Raw genomic sequence first — 22,852 nt, 5'->3', positions numbered from 1 at the left:
TTGCGTATGGGATAAAAGGGGACTTGATACTTTAATGCTATGGTTGGGTTTTACCTTAATGAATCTTTAGTATTTACAGACGCTTGCTAGAGTTCCAATCATAAGTGCATTTGATCCAAGTAGAGAAAGTATGTTAGCTTATGCCTCTCCCTCAAATAGAATTGCAACAATGATTACCGGTCTAGTTATCGATTGCCTTGGACAAATAACTTTCTCGTAACAAAAAGCTATCTACTAATATTTACTTTATCGCATCTTTATCTAAACAGCCCCTAGTTTATATTTACATGCTCTTTATTGTCTTGCAAGCCTAGCCTATCACACCTACAAAGTATTTCTAGTTTCATACTTGTTCTAGGTAAAGTGAACGTCAAGCGTGCGTAGAGTTGTATCGGTGGTTGATAGAACTTGAGGGAATATTTATTCTACCTTTAGCTCCTCGTTGGGTTCGACACTCTTACTTATCGAAAATTGTTGCGATCCCGTATACTTGCGGGTCATCAAGTCCTTTTCCTGGCGCCGTTGCCGGGGAGTCATAGCGTGGGGTGAATATTCTCGTGTGTGCTTGTTTGCTTTATCACTAAGTAATTTTTATTTGTTGTTCTTAGTTGTTCTCTATCTTTAGTTATGGATATGGAACACGAAATACCTAAAAAATTAGGTGTACTTGCTACTCATGGAGATGGGGAACCTCCTAAAACCCTCGATGCTCGTTATGTTCAAGATATTATGTACTACTTTGATAATCCTGAGAAAACCCAACTCAATTATGTTATGGTAGTAATGTTGGATCAACGTGAATACTTTAGGGATTATCGCTTGACACAAAAAGGGAAACTATTATGGGATCAAATTCAATTATTGAAGTGGTATGCTAGGCAACTATGCTTGATGCATGATTATACTTGCTGCTCTAGGATGAAGTCTCCACACCTTCCCTTTTCATGCAAATTCAATGATAATGAAACCTTAGCTTCTTATGCTAATGGTATCTTTGATTACTATGATGTGGAACAAATAGAAGAATTTGTTGCTTTTATGGGTGCTTATGAGGTTGAGTCTATGTTTAAAGCGTTTGATGATTTTGATGATTCAGTTTATAGACCAGAAAATCTTGCTATACTTAGATATTGCTATGAAAATTATGAATACAATTACAATATTCATGCATTTATTGAGAAAGTCTCCGCTGTCCAAGAAGAGATTAATATTTTGCAGGAAGCTATGGGAGAAGAAATTGATGAAACAGTGAGCTCATTGGATGAAAAAGATGATGAGGAGAGCGAAGAACAAAAGGAGGAAGAGCGGATTAGCTACCCATGCCCACCTTCTAATGAGAGTAACCCTCCAACTCATACATTATTTAATTCCCATTCGTGCTTACCGAAGGATGATTGCTATGATGATTGTTATGATCCCTTGAATTTGTTTGAAATATCCCTTTTTGATGATGCTTGCTATGCTTGTGGCCAAGATGCCAATATGAATTATGCTTATGGAGATGAACTTTCTATAGTTCCTTATGTTAAACATGAAATTGTTGCTATTGCACCCACGCATGATAGTCCTATTATCTTTTTGAATTCTCCAAACTACACTATATCAGAGAAGTTTGTGCATATTAAGGATTATATTGATGGGTTGCCTTTTACCGTTGCACATGATAATTTTGATAGATGTAATATGCATGTGCTTGCTGCTCCTACTTGCAATTATTATGAGAGAGGAACTACATCTCCGCCTCTTTATGTTTCCAACACGATAGAATTGCAAGAAACTGCTTATACTATGCATTGGCCTTTACTATGTGTGCATGAATTGTTTTTTATGACATGCCGATGCATAGGAAGAGAGTTAGACTTCGTTGTTGCTTGATATATGTTACTTTGTGCTCACTACTAAATTACAAATCATTGTTAATTAAAATTGGCTTTGATATACCTTGGGATCCGGGTGGATTCATTACTTGAGCACTATATGCCTAGCTTAATGGCTTTAAAGAAAGTGCTGCCAGGGAGACAACCCGGAAGTTTTAGAGAGTAATTTATTTCTGTTGAGTGCTTTCTTATATTTTAAAAAAAATAAAGAGGGGAACCTAAAAACTTTTCAAAAAGGAAAGTGAAAGTGAGAGAGACAAGCATTGTTGAAGTGGGAGCTAGCCTTGAACTTTGTTCATACTCACGGAAACTTTGTGAATCTTGATTACAGAAACTTTTCATCAAAAATAATTATCCCCTTGTATAATTCCTTTGTATTATAAAAATAATGTGCCAAGTTTTGCCTTCAGGATGTTTACAATGCTCGTTGGTTTGTACGGTGCAGGACAGAAAATTTGTCTGTAGTGCGAGATTTTACATTTTTAACTGGAACGTCGAATGGTTCTGATTCCTTTTGAACCGTCTTGCTATACAACTTGTTTATCTTTCCTAATTTTGATAGAATTTTTGGGGTACCAGAAGTATGGTGGATGTTCAGATTGCTACAGACTATTCTGTTTTTCACAAATTCTGTTTTTGATGCATAGTTTGCTTGTTTTGATGAATCTATCAATTTGTATCAGTGGATTAAGCCATGGAAAAGTTATATTACAGTAGACACAATGCAAAAACAAAATATGAATTGGTTTGCAGTAGTACTTAGAGTGGTGATTTGCTTTATTATACTAACGGATCTTACCGAGTTTTCTGTTGAAGTTTTGTGTGGATGTAGTGTCTAATCGAGGATGTCTCGATATGAGGAAAAGGAAGAGAGGCAAGAGATCAAGCTTGGGTATGCCGGAGGCACCCCAAGTAAATATTCAAGGAGACTCAAGCGTCTAAGCTTGGGGATGCCCCGGAAGGCATCCCCTCTTTCTTCAACAAGCATCGGTATTGTTTTCGAATTTGTTTCGTTTATGCATTATGTGCAAGTCTTGGAGCGTCTTTTGCATTTAGTTTTCACTTTTCTTTTATGCACCATGCTGGTATGAGATATTTCTTGGTTGATTTATAGAATGCTCATTGCACTTCATTTATATCTTTTGAGTGTGGCTTTATAGAATGCTTCATGTGCTTCACTTATATCATTTGAAGTTTGGATTGCATGTTTCTCTTCACATAGAAAACCGCCATTTGTAGAATGCTCTTTTGCTTCACTTATATTTGTTAGAGTGTGGGCATATCTTTTGTAGAAAGAATTAAACTCTCTTGCTTCACTTATATCTATTTAGAGAGATGACAGGAATTGGTCATTCACATGGTTAGTCATAAAATCCTACATAAACTTGTAGATCACTGAATATGATATGTTTGATTCCTTGCAATAGTTTTGCGATATAAAGGTGGTGATATTAGAGTTCTGCTAGTGGGTGATTGTGGATTAGTAGAAATACTTGTGTTGAGGTTTGTGATTCCCGTAGCATGCACGTATGGTGAACCGCTTTGTGATGAAGTTGGAGCACAATTTTATTTATTGATTGTCTTCCTTATGAGTGGCGGTCGGGGACGAGCGATGGTCTTTTCCTACCAATCTATCCCTCTAGGAGCATGCGCGTAGTACTTTGTTTTCAATGGCTTGTAGATTTTTGCAATAAGTATATGAGTTCTTTATGACTAATGTTGAGTCCATGGATTATACGCACTTTTACCTTTCCATCATTGCTAGCCTCTTCGTTACCGTGCATTACCCTTTCTCACCTCGAGAGTTGGTGCAAACTTCACCGGTGCATCCAAATCCCGTGATATGATACGCTCTTTCACACATAAGCCTCCTTATATCTTCCTCAAAACAGCCACCATACCTACCTATCATGGCATTTCCATAGCCATTCCGAGATATATTGCCATGCAACTTTCATCATCATCATATACATGACTTGAGCATTCATTGTCATATTGCTTTGCATGATCGTAAGATAGCTAGCATGATGTTTTCATGGCTTGTCTGTTTTTTGATGTCATTGCTATGCTAGATCATTGCACATCCCGGTACACCGCCGGAAGCATTCATATAGGGTCATATCTTTGTTCTAGATATTGAGTTGTAAGTAAATAAAAGTGTGATGATCATCATTATTAGAGCATTGCCCCAGTGAGGAAAGGATGATGGAGACTATGATTCCCCCATAAGTTAGGATGAGACTCCAGACTTTATGAAAAATAAAAGAGGCCAAAGAAGCCCAAATAAAAAAAAGGCCAAAGACGCCCACCAAAAAAAGGAAAAAGGAAAAGGAAAAAGGAAAAAATGAGAGAAAAAGAGAGAAGGGGCAATGTTACTATCCTTTTACCACACTTGTGCTTCAGAGTAGCACCATGTTCTTCATAGAGAGAGTCTCATATGCTTTCACTTTCATTTACTAGTGGGAATTTTCATTATAGAACTTGGATTGTATATTCCGATGATGGGCTTCCTCAAATGCTCGAGGTCTTCATGAGCAAGCAAGTTGGATGCACACCCACTTAGTTTTCAGTTTGAGCTTTCATACACTTATAGCTCTGGTGCATCCGTTGCATGGCAATCCCTACTCACTCACATTGATATCTATTGATGGGCATCTCCATAGCCCGTTGATACGCCTAGTCAATGTGAGACTTTCTCCTTTTTTGTCTTCTCTACATAACCCCCACCATCATATTCTATTCCACCTATAGTGCTATGTCCATGGCTCACGCTCATGTATTGCGTGAAAGTTGAAAAAGTTTGAGATTATTAAAGTATTAAACAATTGCTTGGCTTGTCATCGCGGTTGTACATGATTAAATACTTTGTGTGATGAAGACAGAGCAACAGCCAGACTATATGATTTTGTAGGGATAACTTTCTTTGGCCTTGTTGTTTTGAAAAGACATGATTGCTTTATTGGTATGCTTGAAGTATTATTGTTTTTATGTCAAATGATAGAGTATTGCTTTGAATCACTCGTGTCTTAATATTCATGGCATGATTAGACATATGATCAAGATTATGCTAGGTAGCATTCCACATCAAAAATTATCTTTTTTATCATTTACCTACTCGAGGACGAGCAGGAATTAAGCTTGGGGATGCTGATACGTCTCCGTCGTATCTATAATTTTTTATTGTTCCATGCCAATATTATTCAACTTTTATATACTTTTGGCAAATTTTTATACTATTTTTTGGGACTAACATATTGATCCAGTGCCCAGTGCCAGTTCCTGTCTGTTGCATGTTTTTTGTTTCACAGAAACCAATATCAAACGGAGTCCAAACGGGATGAAAATGGACGGAGATTTTTTTTGGAATATTTGTGATTTTTGGGAAGTAAAATCAACGCGAAACAATGTCTGGGTTGGCCACGAGACAGGGGGCCGCGCCCCAGGGAGGCAGGCGCGCCCTGGGCTCTCGTGGGCCACCCGTAAGACGGTTGACGCTCTTCTTTTGGCGCAAGAAAGCTAATTTTATGAGAAAGATCTGGGCGAAAGATTCACCCCAATCGAGTTACGGATCTCCGGATATTTAAGAAACGGTGAAGGGGTAGAATCTGAGAACGCAGAAACAGAGACACAGATCCAATCTCGGAGGGGCTCTCGCCCCTCCCACGCCATGGGAGCCAAGGACCAGAGGGGAAACCCTTCTCCCATCTAGGGAGGAGGTCAAGGAAGGAGAATAAGAAGGGGGGCTCTCTCCCCCTTGCTTCCGGTGGCGCCGGAGCACTGCCGGGGGCCATCATCATCACCGCGATCTTCATCAACAACTTCACCGCCTTCATCACCAACTCTTCCTACCTTAATGCAGTGGTGTAACCTCTCTATTATCCGCTGTAATCTCTACTTAAACATGGTGCTCAACGCTATATATTATTCCCCAATGATGTATGGCTATCTTATGATGTTTGAGTAGATCCGTTTTGTCCTATGGGTTAATTGATGGTCGTGATTGGTTTGAGTTGCATGTTTTATTATTGGTGCTGTCCTATTGTGCCCTCCGTGTCGCGCAGGCGTGAGGGATTCCCGCTGTAGGGTTTGCAATATGTTTATGATTTGCTTATGGTGGGTTGCGTGAGTGACTGAAACACAAACCCGAGTAAGTAGGTTGTTTGCGTATGGGATAAAAGGGGACTTGACTACTTTAATGCTATGGTTTGGTTTACCTTAATGAATCTTTAGTATTTGCGGACGCTTGCTAGAGTTCCAATCATAAGTGCATATGATCCAAGTAGAGAAAGTATGTTAGCTTATGCCTCTCCCTCAAATAGAATTGCAACAATCATTACCGGTCTAGTTATCGATTGCCTTGGACAAATAACTTTCTCGTAACAAAAAGCTATCTACTAATATTTACTTTATTGCATCTTTATCTAAACAGCCCCTAGTTTATATTTACATGATCTTTATTGTCTTGCAAACCTAGCTTATCAAACCTACAAAGTATTTCTAGTTTCATACTTGTTCTAGGTAAAGCGAACGTCAAGCATGCGTAGAGTTGTATCGGTGGTCGATAGAACTTGAGGGAATATTTATTCTACCTTTAGCTCCTCGTTGGGTTCGACACTCTTACTTATCGAAAACTGTTGCGATCCCGTATACTTGCGGGGTCATCAGTCACCTATGCAGCAAAAATTTGCAATGAATAAAGCACTAGAACAAAAACTAATTGGACCAATGGAGGAGTCACCTACCAAGCAACGATCTCCCAAAGCAGTTTTGTGAATGGAGCTTTGAGCAAGGAGATCGGAAATCGCAGCAAAATGAGCTAGAACTCGTGCTTGAGCTGGATGGGGATTTTTGTGGGAAGAAGATAGAGTGTGTGGGTACTGGCATAAGTGGAGGGGGGCAACAAGGGGCCCATGAGACAGGGGGCGCGCTTAGGGTAGGTGGGCGCGCTCTCCACTCTCGTGGCCTCGTGCTTGCCCCTCCTGCAGTGATTTCAGTGCCTAAAATCCTCAAATATTCCATAAAAATCATACTAAATTTGGAGGGCATTTGGAGCACTTTTATTTTAGGGATATTTTTTATTGCACGGATAATTCAGAAAACAGACGGATAATACTATTTTTTATTTATTTATTCTAAATAATAGAAAGTAAAAAGAGGGTACAGAAGGTTGTGCCTTCTAGTTTCATCCATCTCATGATCATCAAAATGAATCCACTAACAAGGTTGATCAAGTCTTGTTAACAAACTCATTCCGAATAACAGGAACCGGAGAAATTTCGAATAACACTAACTTACCTCAACGGGGATATGAAAATCCCCAACAATAAGAATATCATAGTTTTTCTTGACAGTAGGGAGAGGAAATTCAAAACCTCCAATAATGATAGTTGGAACTTTTCCAATAGAATTGATGCTATGAACTTGAGATTGTTTCCTCAGAAAGTGTACCGTATGCTCATTACCATTAACATGAAAAGTGACATTGCCTTTGTTGCAATCAATAACAGCCCCTACAGTATTCAAAAAAGGTCTACCAAGGATAATCGACATACTATCGTCCTCGGGAATATCAAGAATAACAAAGTCCGTTAAGATAGTGACATTTGCAACCACAACAGGCACATCCTCACAAATACCGACAGGTATAGCAGTTGATTTATCGCCATTTGCAAAGATATTTCAGTAGGTGTCAACTTATTCAATTCAAGTCTACGATATAAAGAGAGAGGCATAACACTAACACCGGCTCCAAGATCACATAAAGCAGTTCTAACATAATTTCTTTTAATGGAGCATGGTATAGTTGGTACCCCCGGATCTCCAAGTTTCTTTGGTATTCCACCTTTAAAAGTGTAATTAGCAAGTATGGTGGAAATTTCAGCTTCTGGTATCTTTCTTTTATTTGTAATGATATCCATCATATACTTAGTATAAGGATTTACTTTAAGCATATCAGTTAAGCGCATACGTAAGAAAATAGGTCTAATCATTTCAGCAAAGCGCTCAAAATCCTCATCATCCTTTGTCTTGGATGGTTTAGGAGGGAAGGGCATGGGTTTTTGAACCCATGGTTCTCGTTCTTTACCGTGCTTCCTAGCAACAAAATCTCTCTTATCATAACGTTGATTCTTTGATTGTGGGTTATCAAGATCAACAGTAGGTTCAATCTCTACTTCATTGTTTTTGCTAGGTTGAGCATCAACATGAACATTATCATTAACATTATCACTAGGTTCATGTTCATCACCTGATTGTGTTTCAGTATCAGAGATAGAAATATCATTGAGATTCTCAGGTGTGTCTACAACAGGTTCACTAGAAGCATGCAAAGTCCTATCGTTTTTCTTTTTCTTATTTTTGGAAGAACTAGGTGCCTCTAAATTATTTCTCTGGGAATCTTGCTCGATTCTCTTAGGGTGGCCTTCAGGATACAAAGGTTCCTGAGTCATTCTACCAGTTCTAGTAGCCACTCTAACAGCAAAGTCATTTTTATTATTTAATTCATCAAGCAAATCATTTTGAGCTTTAAGTACTTGCTCAGCTTGAGTAGCAACAATAGAAGTATATTTGCTAATGAGTTTGAGTTCATCTTTTACTCTAGCCATATTATCGCTCACGCATCTTATCTCGAAAGCATTATTCTTTAACTCTCTACCGACATAAGCATTAAAACTTTCTTGTCTAGCCATAAAATCATCAAATTCATCTAAGTATGGGCTATGAAATTTAGTAGAGGGGATTTCAACTTTATCATATCTATAGAGAGAATTTACCTTTACTACCTGTGTTGGGTTATCAAGACAGTGTGGTTCTTCAACAGGCGGTATATTAAGACCATGTATTTCTTCAATAGGTGGTAAATTCTTAACATCTTCAGCTTTTATACCTTTTTCTTTCATTGATTTCTTTGCCTCTTGCATATCTTCAAGACTGAGAAATAAAACACCTCTCTTCTTCGAAGTGGGTTTAGGAATAGGCTCAGGAGTCGGCTTAATTGGTTCAGGAATTGCCTCAGGAATTGGCTCAGGAAGAGTCCAATTATTTTCATTAGTTAACATATTATTCAATAGTAATTCAGCTTCATCGACTGTTCTTTCCCTGAAAACACAACCAGCACAACTATCCAAGTAGTCCTTGGAAGCATCGGTCAGTCCATTATAAAAGATATAAAGTATTTCATTTTTCTTAAGAGGATGATTAGGAAAAGCATTAAGTAATCGGAGAAGCCTCCCCCAAGCTTGTGGGAGACTCTCTTCTTCGATTTGCACAAAATTATATATTTCCCGCAAGGCAGCTTATTTCTTATGAGCAGGGAAATATTTAGCAGAGAAGTAATAAATCATATCCTGGGGACTACGCACACAACCAGGAGCAAGAGAATTATACTAAGTCTTAGCATCACCCTTTAATGAGAACGGAAATATCTTAAGGATATAATAATAGCGAGATTTATCATCATGAGTAAACAGGGTGGCTATATCATTCAACTTGGTAAGATGTGCCACAACAGTTTCAGATTCAAGGCCATAAAAAGGATCAGATTCAACCAAAGTAATAATCTCAGGATCAACAGAGAATTCATAATCCTTATCAGTAACACAAATAGGTGAAGTAGCAAAAGCAGGGTCAGGTTTCATTCTAGAATTAAGAGACTGTAGCTTCCATTTAGCTAATAATTTTTTAAGATCATATCTATCATTGCAAGCAAAGATAGCTCTAGCAGCTTCTTCATTCATAACATAACCCTCAGGAACAACAGGTAATTCATGATCATTGGGAGAACCTTCATCATCACTATCATCAATAATAGCATCTTCAATAATTTTATTCTCTCTAGCCCTAGCAAGTTGTTCATCAAGAAATTCACCTAATGGCAAAGTAGTATCACACATAGAAGTAGTTTCTCATAAGTATCATGCATAGCAGAAGTGGCATCATCAATAACATGTGACATATCAGAATTCATAGCAGTAGCACGTTTAGGTGTCGCAAGCTTACTAATAACAGAAGGAGAATCTAGTGCAGAACTAGATGGCAGTTCCTTACCTCCCCTCGTAGTTGAGGGCAAAATCTTGGTTCTTTCGTCTTTTAAGTTTCTCATAGTGATCAACAGATATAAATCCCAAGTGACTCAGAGAATAGAGTTATGCTCCCCGGCAACGGCGCCAGAAATTAGTCTTGATAACCCACAAGTGTAGGGGGTCGTAACAGCTTTCGAGGGTAAAGTATTCAACCCAAATTTATTGATTCGACACAAGGGGAGCCAAAGAATATTCTTGAGTATTAGCAGTTGAGTTGTCAATTCAACCACACCTGGATAACTTAGTATCTGCAGCAAAGTATTTAGTAGCAAAGTAGTATGATAATAAAGGTAACGATAGCAAAAGTAATATTTTTGGGTTTTGTAGTGATTGTAACAGTAGCAGCGGAAAAGTAAATAAGCGAAGCACAATATGTGAAAAGCTCGTAGGCAATGGATCAGTGATGGATAATTATGTCGGATGCGATTCCTCATGTAATAGTTATAACATAGGGTGACACAGAACTAGCTCCAATTCATCAATGTAATGTAGGCATGTATTCCGTAAATAGTCATATGTGCTTATGGAAAAGAACTTGCATGACATCTTTTGTCCTACCCTCCCGTGGCAGCGGGGTCCTAGCAGAAACTAAGGGATATTAAGGCCTCCTTTTAATAGAGAACCGGACCAAAGCATTAACACATAGTGAATACATGAACTCCTCAAACTACGGTCATCACCGAGAAGTATCCTGATTATTGTCACTTCGGGGTTGTCGGATCATAACACATAATAGGTGACTATAGACTTGCAAGATAGGATCAAGAACACACATATATTCATGAAAACATAATAGGTTCAGATATGAAATCATGGTACTCGGGCCCTAGTGACAAGCATTATGCATAGCAAAGTCATAGCAACATCAATCTCAGAACATAATGGATACTAGGGATCAAACCCTAACGAAACTAACTTGATTACATGGTAAATCTCATCCAACCCATCACCGTCCAGCAAGCCTACGATAGAATTACTCACGCACGACGGTGAGCATCATGAAATTGGTGATGGAGGATGGTTAATGATGATGATGGCGACGAATCCCCCTCTCCGGAGCCCCGAACGGACTCCAGATCAGCCCTCCCGAGAGAGATTAGGGCTTGGCGGCGGCTCCGTATCGTAAAACGCGATGAAACTTTCTCTCTGATTTTTTTCTCCGCAAGACGGAATATATGGAGTTGGAGTTGAGGTCGGCGGAGCCTCGGGAGACCCACGAGATAGGGGGCGCGCCCAGGGAGGTGGGCGTGCCCCCCACCCTCGTGGACAGGGTGTGGGCCCCCTGGTCTTGATTCTTTCGCTAGTATTTTTTATATTTTTCAAAAAGTGCCTCCGTGGATTTTCAGGACATTCCGAGAACTTTTGTTTTCTACACATAAAACAACATCATGGCAGTTCTGCTGAAAACAGCGTCAGTCCGGGTTAGTTTCATTCAAATCATGCAAGTTAGAGTCCAAAACAAAGGCAAAAGTGTTTGGAAAAGTAGATACGTTGGAGACGTATCAGTTCCCCTAACAAAGCTTTCAATGAGGAATTTGCCGCTCTCATGACCTCAAAGTTCAAAATGTCTATGATGGAAGAGTTGAAGTCTTTTTCGGGTTCGAAATCAAGTAAAGAAGAGAAGGAACCTTCATCAACCAAGCCAAATACACTCAATACATGCTCAAGAGATTCAAGCTAAGTGATGTCAAGCCGGCTTCTACTCCAATGCCCATCAAATGCCAACTTGACATAGATCCCAATGATAAAGCAGTGGATCAAAAGGTATATCGCTCCATGATTGGCTCCTTGCTTTACCTTTGTGCATCTAGACCGGATATCATGTTGAGTGTGGAAATTTGTGCACGGTTTTAAGCCGCACCTAAGGAAAGTCACTTTATGGCGGTCAAGCGAATCTTTCGATATTTGGCTCATACCCCAAACTTATGGTACCCAAAAGGAGACAACTTCGATCATTTGGGCTATACAGACTCAGATTGGGCAGGAGACAAAGTGGATAGGAAGTCCACCTCCGGAGGGTGCCAATCTCTTGGTTGCTCTTTGGTGAGTTAGTCCTCTAAGAAGCAAAGTTGTGTGTCTCTCTCCACCGAAGAGGAGTATGTGGCTGTCGGTAGTTGTTGTGCTCAACTTCTATGGATGAGGCAAACTTTGAAGGATTACAGTGTCATTTGTGACGAAGTGACTCTTTGGTGTGATAATGAAAGTGCCATCAAGATATCTCTCAATCCGGTGCAACACTTCAAGACGAAGCATATTGAAATTCGGTATCATTTCATCCGGGATCACATTAGGCGAGGGGAGATCAAGCTCAAGTATGTCAACACTCATGATAACCTTGAGGATATTTTCACGAAGCCCTTGAATGAAGTAAGATTTCGCGAGTTAAGGCATGAGCTAAATACCATTGATTCGAGCAATGTAGCTTGAACTCTTGAACACCCCACCATACTTAACTTGATGTCATGTGGTTGAATGGTTAGGAGAACAATGATATTTTCATCCATCAGAGTTTAATTATTAGCTTTGACATTGATGTTCGCATTTTCTAATTTTATTTCAGCCTTTTTAATGATGTGTGTTTAGCGAGGGGAGACTTTTTCATCGATTATGAAGATGTTTGTGACGACTTTATCAATCCAGATGAGATACTAGGAGTTGCTCGGGCATATATGCTTATACTAGAAGTGAGTGCGGGTGGGTATGTATAAGACTGTTAAACATCACAAACAAAGTACTTGTACAACCAAAAGAAAGCAAAAACACGAACAAAATCACGGCGCGATGGCAAACGAGCGCAGCGCCGGCGAGGAGCGTGGAGCGGCGGACAGCGTCGTGTGGAGGGAGGAGGCGGGGAAGTTCGAGACGCCCGACGGCGAGGCCTTCCTCCAGTACCGCCTCGTCGTTCAGCCACGCGCCTCCTCCGGCGGCGGCGGCGCGTCCCCGGCGGCGATGGACATGGTGCACACGTACGTGCCCGGGAGCAAGCGCGGGCAGGGGCTCGCCGCGCGCCTCTGCGACGCCGCCTTCGCCCACGCGCGGCGCCACGGCATGCGCGTCATCCCCACCTGCTCCTACATCTCGGTACGGCCACCCCTCTTCCCTTTCCTCTCCCCCGAAGGCCAAATCAGCTCTTGCTCCGTGAGTTTCTCGTTGATGATCGCTAAATGATCTATCTGCCCCAGAAAATGAAAACGGATTCGTGATTGATTTCTCGGTAGCGATAAGCAAAATACTCCTCTGTAAACTAATATAAGAACGATTGGATCACTATTTTAGTGTTCTAAATGCTCTATTAGTTTACGGAGGGAGTAGAATCCTGATTATAACTGTTCTCGCGTAGACTCGCGACTCAAGATTTAGGGGATTTGATCTTTTTCAGGGCAGCATTTTTATCTGGGCCATAACTTCAGCTACAGCTTGGCTATGTCTACATGAACATTCCTTTTCGATGATCTCATTTTCGAGCTAATAGTTCTTCAGCTCGTCTCAAAACAAGTTGTTGAACTGCTTGGGGCTGCCTGCGATCGTCTGAACATTTTGATTCCTCGGCTGTTCCTGACCCTGATGCCTGTTCCCTCAACTGCAGGACACGTACCTCCCTCGCAATCCGGCGTGGAACGATCTTGTCTACAAGGCTGACGAGCCCAAACACAGCAGCACCAGCAGTAGCATGTAGAACAAGTAAATCGTGTGCTTACCTCAAAAGCTGTGGCAACTGCTATGTTAGTGTATCACTTAATAATCAGTTGCCCAATTGATCAACCATGGCCACGCGCCCCTTGTAAGCCCTACGTCGCAGCGACTATTACGCTTAAGATTGACGTCATCCATGTAAAAGCATCAAGCGGTCGATGTTAGAACATTGATGCGGAACTTAAAACAGGTCTTCATTTTCATCCGTGTAAGCATCGGTAAACCGGAAACACATATTCGGTGGATGCTTTCATGGTTCAGGCCCAGGTTTCATGATATTTCCGATGGACGACCACACACACATACATATTCAGGGGCGAAATAGTGTTCAGATTCACGGAAACACTGAAACATGTCAAAACTATAGAACAGTCTGCTGTGATTTCACATATATCATTAGCCAGCCATGAGAATTTTGCAATACTAAGGGATACCTGTAATTACGCATAACTTTGTTGAGACACCCTGCTATCATTTGCCAGGCACAAGAATTGTGCAATGATGCTGCGATTGATACCCCCATAATTATACATAACTCAGTTGTTACACATGGGTGCCTCCACCCGTTCGGACACGGTGTTTATTTTCTGGCCAACTTTATACCAGCAACATGCATAGCATATACTCCTCCGTTCCGAAATATTTGTCTTTTTAGAGATTCAAATAGACTACCACATACGGATGTATATAGACATATTTTAGAGTGTATATTCACTTATTTTGCTCCGTATGTAGTCACTTGTTGAAAACTCTAGAAAGACAAATATTTAGGAACGGAGGGAGTACATTACAATACAACATGCCTTCAACCCGAAAGGAAACAAGACAAGTACTGTGTATGTACATATCGTTCCAACATTAACTCGGTATGGAACGAAATAAGCCAGTCGTCTCCATCCGCAGCATAATATCAGCCTGTGATGAGATTATCGACCATCTCCATTGCCCATCACCGCGGTCGTCTTTAGGCGGTGCTGCTCACCCAGGGACAAAGTAATCCATCTTCTCCACTGGCAGGTTTAGCACTGAAGTATCAGCCTGAAAAAAGCAAGTCTTCAGTTAGTTATATTCACTATGCCTGGCATAGAAATTCAGATCACACGAGGTCCAGCTAGCCGCTCCAGTGCCAAATGATAACATAGTACACACTTAGTCGTAGATCATATGGCATACCTCCTCAAATGGAACAAACACAAAGGGAGTCAAACCCCTGCTGTGGGAAACAGCAGGCACGTCTGGGTCATGCGTCTCATTCTCCTCCCAGTCCTCAACAAGTTCAAGTATGTTGCCTTTCCAGTTTCCCAGTTCGGTTCCATTCACCCCGGTGGTTAGGATCTTTAAGACATCCAACCTGTTATTTGCGCCAATTGTAGTGCCTCTAACCCTGCGGAATATGGTAGTGCAAAATTAGGTAAGGCGGTCAGTACCAACACCAATAAATAAATTCAAGTCAAAATACCTAAAGACCCATAGAGAAATTCAAGTCAAAATACCTAAGGCGCATCCTAACAAGTGTGTACCGATGCCCAGGATATAGGAGTGCCATTTCTATCTGCATGCAAGAAAGAGAAGCTAATGTTAGCAAGTGATGGACACTGGACAGTGCCCAAGATGGATAGACAGTCCTCAATTTTTCACCTGGCCATCCCCTGACAGTGTATAGTCGCCTTTAAACACACTATCGCCTTTTGATGCTCGGAGATGCATGCACTTGACAACATCTTTGACTTTCTGTGGGGAAATCTGCTCATCGCAGGAAAGCAGAAGATCAAATGATGTTTCACAAACAATAATCATATTGTTCACCAAAAAAAAAGGTTCAAGTAGGAACCTTGTACAGGAACTTCCCGGTTGGAAAAAATCTCAAGTAACGGTAGTAGCAAACCTGAAGTCAAAAGAAAAATATTAGTAATGAAACTAACTTGGAAACGATAGGAAAAATCAATAACATGACCTAATGAACAGAGTATGTAGAGGCAAAATGTCTTAAAATAGACAATAATTCCTTGAGACATAAACAGAGAGTAACACCATACCACATTGACAGTTTTCTTGAACTGCCATTCTGTAATTCCAGTATGAATATATGTGTTTCTACTAACATAAAGACCTGGAGAAGCAGCAAGTATCAAACATCAAAGCAAAGATAACACAGCCAGAATAACAAATGCTCTAACAAACACATAAATAACAAGACACTAAGGAAATTGAAGCAACGCCTTTCAGCTGGTCTTTGGTGAAGTATTTACCAGGAAACTGCAACCATCTATACAATAGGATAAGTTCATAGTGAAATCAACACTAACACATAATAACCTAAATGATGAAGAAGAGTGGGAGCACTGACCACTATCAACAACCTAATATACCTTTAATAGCATGCTCACTAAAGGCCATACTAACATATCTATGTTGTACTTGAAATATGTCATAAAGCTCCACAGCTCAAGTGTGTAAAGAAAAAAAGGAGTTAGATATAGTGCTCTGAATCTAGATAGCACTTTATAAAAATTTCCTATTTATTGCAAAATAACTGACACACAAAGATCTGGAAAGAACTTACATGAATCCTACTTGGTTTTCATGGTGACTAAGTTACTGAAATAAGAAATAATTGGAATTTCCTAGGCCACATCTGGTCAGGTTGAACAGATTAAAAAACAACAAAATTAACCTTCAAAGTAATTTTCCTGTTCAAATCAATATGATTCTACAATGCATCATATCATATAATCGAATGCAGAACTGCTACTTGATATTTACCATCAATTCGGATTCTTGGTCTCTGCACCCACATTTTCCTCCAGGAAGAATCATATAACGACTGCACCATCCTGAAGTTTGCCTCTATTCCATTCCTCTTTATATAAAAAAGTCAGGTGTTTGAGAAACACGACGATTGTGAACACCAAATACTAAAATATATATGCATAGTAACCTGCCAAGTTTTCAGGCAAGCATTCCGCCACAAAGTAGGATTGCGTGTAGTATATTTCCACTTGCGGCAGACACAAGCAGCCCTCCCTAAAGTATATGGGCTCATTCTCCCAAAGATCTGTTGAGAATATTGCCACAAAATAGTTAAGAAAAGCATTATGACATCGATTACTATAATCTTGCCACAAAGCTCATAAGCGAGGCAATATGGATTAACTACTGTGATCTAATATTATCAAAAAAAAAATCTCACACTGATGTCATGATAGAATGAGGCACCAAGTGATATTAAATTGTGTTCATGCCAATATGTTGTGATATGCTGACTTCTAAAGTAATATTCACTCAAGAGAAAAGACAATACAGGTACTTTTTCGATGCCCAGGATATGCTTACCTTTCTTTTGTACTTATTTCGAAAATTGTCGTGGTCTTGAATACAATCATTTGACTGGTACATTTTCTAAATATATCTTAGCAAAAAGAAAAACAATACAGGTACTTTTGATGGCAAATCCATTTATATCATTACCATGTTACAAATCTAACAGTTATGCTTATCTTAGTGGTCTGAATTTTAAAAGCTCGACCGCACACATTTTCAAACAATACCTATTTGAGAACAGGTGCGGTACACAACTAAAACCCAGTTAATGATTTAGCAAAATATTTAAACTGCATGCATCAAAATTCAAAAGGATGGTAAATGGTGTCATTTAGCCCATACAAATAGGTAATCATCACCTCGATAAGCAGTTCATCAGGTAAGCACTGGTGAATGAGTGCCAGATCAGGCGTACTGCTCAAACTGTTGAACAGTGAGACGGGTGGAACTCTTATTCCATATAGTTCTGTGAACAAAATCAACAGCAGAACACAGAAAGCTCGTAAATCTTCCATTATGCTAAAGCTAATGGCCATGTCATTGACCAATGCAAATGAGAGTAGGGCCAAGCAACCACTTAATGTTGTACTTACTCAACCATGGTCTATCTGTTGAAATATATCCCGTGCTTCTTAGATGATCAAATGAGTTCAACTCTGGGCGAATATCAATGGAGATATCTGCATGAGAAGACAGCGATGTATCACATAAAATTTCCAAAGTGATGACTTATTCTGCAACAAAAGTAAAGAGGCCTGAAAGTATGATTGTTTCTGCATGCAAAACATTCTCGGTTACAATTGGACTAGCAGCAGGAAATGAATTTTTGGTCTAGCTCAGCAGCCTCTGCTTAAAATTCTGAATAATAATCAACAATTGCCTCTTTATTGCCCTTGGTGGATGTTATTCTAGGTTCTAACAATAGAAGTTATACCGATGTTGCATCGGTATGCTTTGTTGAGTGTCCATTTGGATTCTAGCCATTAGTAGAGGCAGTCCATCTGCCTTAACCAAAATTGCTTCCAAGTTTCTGCTTAGGTAGTGCTTGGATTAAGATAGAGAATGTAAATATGATGGTTGATGGGAGTGGGAATATAGGCCATTTGGTGGCATAACCGCATAACTGATGATCATTTAATTAATTTGGTTCAACATAGGAATGCTTTTCGAGACCATTAAACCGTTTATTGGACTACCACGGGTGGTTGAGATGTGATACAACATTGGCATAAAATGGCAAATCAATCAATGATAGCCCTAACGAAACTAGTAGCAAATTTACCAAATGGATATAAGCAAAACTCAACGCGGTATATATAAAAGAAGACAAAGAAATCCAATATCAATCCAATATCAAGAGAAACCGAAACGAAAACCTCCAGCCATTAGACACACAGGACCAACAGCACAGAAACCCAATCCTTCAACCTAAGCAACCCTAAACAAATTTGTCGGGTGCACGCCCAGCTCGGCAAGTTTAGCGCCGAGGAGCAGTAGCTCTTCACAGATATCACAAGTCGAATCTAATGGCGGGTTGCCTAGGGCGCTGGGGTGAGAGGGAAGAGGCGGATTCGCTCGGATAGAGGAGGAGAGTGCCTCCCTCGGCGCGAGGCGCCGGCGCTCGTGATTGCGGCAGCCTCCCGCGCGCGGAGGAGGGGCAATCCGACACGTCGTACTTAACAACGAATACGGCTGATCCCTTTTTTACAAAAATAAACGAGATAGAGTAATAAAAATCCCCAAAAACTATCCGCGCGAGTTCATGAATTCGAAGGGAATGAGCGAATGAATACCTGGGGAAGCCATGGGGAGCCAGAGATCCGGAGGAATCGCAGCGGGGACTGGTATTGACGGGCGCTCGTGCGTTCGAGAGGGGACGACGAACGGAGGGGGCCTCCGGAGGGAGAGCTCGTGTCTCTCTTCTCCTGCTGCAGTATTTACAGCCACAGAAATTTGTTTCTCGGAACTGTAATCACGTGGTACACCCGGTCAGTTCCACCCTTTTTTTGTAAGATGACGTGTTGTACAGCTTACCCGATCTATTTAGGGCCTCCTTTTAACGAAAAAGACCTCCCAACTATAGCTGGCCAAATGGGCCTTTTTTTCGGGCCGGCCCGTGAGCACGCCGGCACGGCCCGCCTTGGGCCAGGCACGGCACGGGCTAAACGGGCCGGGCCAGGCACGCGGCACGCCCTAGGCCGTGCCTGGGCCTGGAGGCTGGGCACGCGGGCCGGCACGCACGGCCCGATTATGTTTTTTTATTTTTTTTATACATATGTATATGACCCAACATGTAAAAATAGACTAAAAAACGCTCAGTGCGTCAAATAACAGGTTAAAATTATGCAGCCCACCGTGCTAAACGGGCCAACGTGTCGGCCCGTTTACTAACTGGGCCGTGCCTGGGCTGCAGGCTGCAGCACGCGGGCCGGCACGGCACGGCCCGTATAATAATCGTGCCTTGGCGGGCCGGGCCGTACCAGGCACGATTAGGATGGGTCGTGCCGGGCCGGGCCGGGCCGGGCCGGGCCGGCCCGTTTGGCCAGCTATAAAGCAAAGCACCCCCGCAAGAAAGAAAAATAGCCGACCAACCACACATCCAACACGGGCTGAGGGCGCGCCGCTACTGTCGTTGCTGCCACTCCCTCACAGAGGCGACGCGATCTTGAAACTTGCAGACGGAATGAAACACGGACGGGAAGTCACCAGCCTCGATTTTTTTTAGCATCAGTACAAACACAAGCGCTCATATACACGCGCATACGTTCACCTCTATGAACGCACACACACCCTACCCCTATGAACACCTTCAAGAGACTGAACCGGCATATCATTTTGAGATTTATGAAGTCACCGTAGGCGCCTCATCGTCGACGGGAACATCTCTTCCCACTGAAAGTGTATCGCCGGAAATCTTGAAATAAAACCAAGAATAATGCGAACACCGGGATTTGAACCCTGGTGGGTTGGGGATATCATTGTCCACCTAACCAACTCAACCATAGGTTGATTCGCGTCACCAGCCTCGGTTGAAGACCATCACACCGGAAGGAGGAAGAACGACCATCGATTGACCACGCCGACATAAACATAGTTCAGAGATCCACAAATAACACCTTAAGATGCAAGAAACGCGCCGCCGGGATCCATCGGCGCACTGTCAAATCACCCACAACTCCTCATGGCAGGGTCAGGAACCATCTTACCACGACGAGGAAAGAAGCAGGGGACTAAATTTCCCACATCCAGCCATCACCTCTGTCATGAAGACTGCACCAGGAGAACCAAGCCTCACTAGATCGACCGATCTAGGATGAAACCACGCCCGAAGCTCGCCGACTCCGCCACATAGGACTTCACTGGGATGGGGATCGAACTCCAACACCCTTATTCCACCACAGCGCCGGCACCACCGCCTCACTAGTGTCGCCGGAGATCGCTCCCCTACTATCTACACGCGTTAGGCACGGATCCAAGCCCCCCCCCACCACCACCACCACTCTCCGGCCGCAAACGGAAAGGATGGAGAACGTCGATGCGGCCGTCAATGGAGCGAGGAATTTCCTTTTCGCCTTTCCTAACTCTCGCACGGGGAAATTGTTGTGGATGCAAACAGTGCCCCCGTGAATGCTTTGCTTTACTACTGAAATTCAGAGAAATATTTAGGACCTCTTTGATTTGTGGGGTTTTTAAAATACTGCAATGCCACGTTTATTTATACATCTTATTAGGATTTTAATTTGTTAAATTTTCATCACATGAAAAACAAATGTATATCACATTTGGTAGTTTAGGGATCTCGATGTAAATTTTATTATGCTCGAGGTGTTTGTACTTCTTATCAACTTTTATTGTACATTCAAATGGAAAAAAATGCATCACATGAAAACACAAAGAAATTTTCTAAGAGATCTAAGTCCATGCAAAAATTTGCAAATGAATCCTTAGGAGAAATTCTTATAAGATACAATCATATAAATCAAATACGTGACATAGATTTTTTTTCAAGGCGGTCAATCCTCTGAGTTCCTATTAGAATATTTTAAATCAAAGATGCTCTTGCTAGTACAAAACTTAACCTTAATTTATAAATAAGTAGGTATTCTGTACAATCTCCGTAGCAAACATTTTGTTTGTTGTAAGAATCATATTTCTCTTGTGTGCATAGAATCGTACAATTTGTTAAAAATAGCTTGCTCCGCACTAGGTGGTGTCATGTGCAATGGAATCCTATAAAATTTCAACACAAGGATCCTTTGATCTGTGCCTTTTGATGGTGCACATGAAACATACACATGAATTTTGAAGAATCAAGGAGTGAGGATAGAGAGTTAGAGTGGAAATGTGTCGGATTTCGGGATCCGGCAACCCGTGAGAGGTTCGAACACTGGGGTGCGTGCGGAGATCTCAACATGTCCAGCCTGCCTACTCGCGGTTCTCCCTAGCCTAGCGCGAAGAGCTCACAGACACAAAGACACAGAGATTTATACTGATTCGGGCCACCGTTGTGGTGTAATACCCTACTCCAGTGTGGTGTGGTGGATTGCCTCGTGGGGCTATGGACGAACTAGTACAAGGATGAACAAGCCTCAGGAGGTGAGGTGTTCTTGAGCTGGTGTGATGCTCTACTTGCCCTGGTTTTCGGTCCCTTTCTATGGTGGTGGTTGAGTCCTATATATAGTGCCTTGGTCCTCCTCCCAAATGTGAGCGGGAAGGGATTACACAACGGCGGGATTTGAAAGGGGACAAGTAGTACAGTCTATCCTGACAAAAGTAGTCTTCTCCTGCGGAAAGCCTCTGGCCGTGACGCTGCGGTGGGCTTGGTGATGACCTCCGTCTTGCCGTCCTGGTAGTCTTGCTCTCATTGCACTAGAATGTAAACCTTTGGTTGATTCCTCGGGACTCCGCGCCTGTGGCTTGCCTCCCTTGCACAAAAGAGGAAACTTGCGCTCTGCACCCGCCTGGCGCCCGCCTGGCCTTGGTCGTCATGGCTCATGTCAGCTAAGCCTCATGAGGTAGCTGCATAGATCTCTCCTCCCCTCAGGAGCCCTCTTGAGGAGGCCAACTCCTTCGGGGGTCTTGGCGTCGCCCGCTCGCGAGGCTTGGCCCCTCGCGAGGGTCTTGTGGTGTTGATGTCCAAGCTGGGCCGTACCAGGCCGTCAATGGAGCCACATGGTGGGCTGCACGCAGGCAGGACTGGATACCCCCAAGTCGAGGACGCCGACAGTAGCCCCCGGGCCCAAGGCGCGCTCGGACTTGGCTTCCAAGCGAAGCCAAAGGGCAAGGACGGAGCGCCGCGGGCCCTAACAGCCTGTGGCCCTGGAGACACATGGCGATTGATGGGACATGGGCGTCTCCACTTCCCCACACCGCCTTGATATCCGGTAGACCCAGTAACCGCCCTTTGTCAGCGCAACTTGCCCTTCATGGTGTGCCGTGCCCAGCTCTTGTTTCTTCCTCCCCAACTGTGCCGCCGCATCTATAGATCTAGTGTCGGCGCCTTGCTCTCTCTTGGTAGTCGCCATGGCTCCCAAGCCAAGGAGGAAGAAGGTGAAGCCGCGCGCGCCGGCAGGTCCTCCTCGGCCTTGGAGCCGGCCCTTGAGCAGTCATCGGTGATCAATAAGGAAGGGCTGGACAAGGTTCGCCATGCGCTCACCGCCAGCTCCAATGAGGGGGGGGGGCGACGGCTGCCCGCCCTGCGTCTTGGCGGACTAGAGAGATGAGTGCCACTGAGATTCCATCCATCTTCACGATCTTCTTGCTGGGTTGATTCCTCCCTTCTTCCCCTTCTTCAATGTTGTGATGTCGCATTACCAGATCCATCTGCTGCATCTGGATCCCCGCTCCGTCGTCCTCCTTGCCGTCTTCGCCTTCCTCTGT

The 22,852-nt window shown here is 42.4% G+C and overlaps 2 protein-coding genes across 2 annotated transcripts; one reads left to right on the top strand and one right to left on the bottom strand.

Annotated features, from left to right (window-relative positions):
- The first annotated feature begins 12,675 nt into the window (after positions 1-12,675).
- On the top strand, positions 12,676-13,854 carry LOC123045482 (acetyltransferase At1g77540). The gene is made up of 2 exons (XM_044468548.1): positions 12,676-13,039; positions 13,545-13,854. The coding sequence occupies exons 1-2, from the start codon at positions 12,740-12,742 to the stop codon at positions 13,632-13,634; spliced, it is 390 nt and encodes a 129-aa protein (XP_044324483.1). The 5' UTR covers positions 12,676-12,739; the 3' UTR covers positions 13,635-13,854.
- A 288-nt stretch (positions 13,855-14,142) lies between these two features.
- Positions 14,143-18,959, bottom strand: LOC123045481 (F-box protein 7). Its single transcript, XM_044468547.1, has 11 exons — positions 18,766-18,959; positions 17,566-17,652; positions 17,332-17,438; positions 16,590-16,706; positions 16,415-16,511; positions 15,688-15,761; positions 15,483-15,536; positions 15,290-15,394; positions 15,145-15,203; positions 14,825-15,035; positions 14,143-14,689 (listed from the first exon to the last, which is right to left on the bottom strand). Exons 1-11 carry the CDS (start codon positions 18,776-18,778, stop codon positions 14,630-14,632), a joined length of 984 nt encoding a protein of 327 aa, XP_044324482.1. The 5' UTR covers positions 18,779-18,959; the 3' UTR covers positions 14,143-14,629.
- Between the last annotated feature and the right edge of the window lie 3,893 nt (positions 18,960-22,852).

This window comes from Triticum aestivum, chromosome 2B (assembly GCF_018294505.1).
Source record: "Triticum aestivum cultivar Chinese Spring chromosome 2B, IWGSC CS RefSeq v2.1, whole genome shotgun sequence".
Taxonomy (NCBI): Eukaryota; Viridiplantae; Streptophyta; class Magnoliopsida; order Poales; family Poaceae; genus Triticum; species Triticum aestivum.
This window is presented reverse-complemented; position numbering and strand designations above follow the sequence as displayed.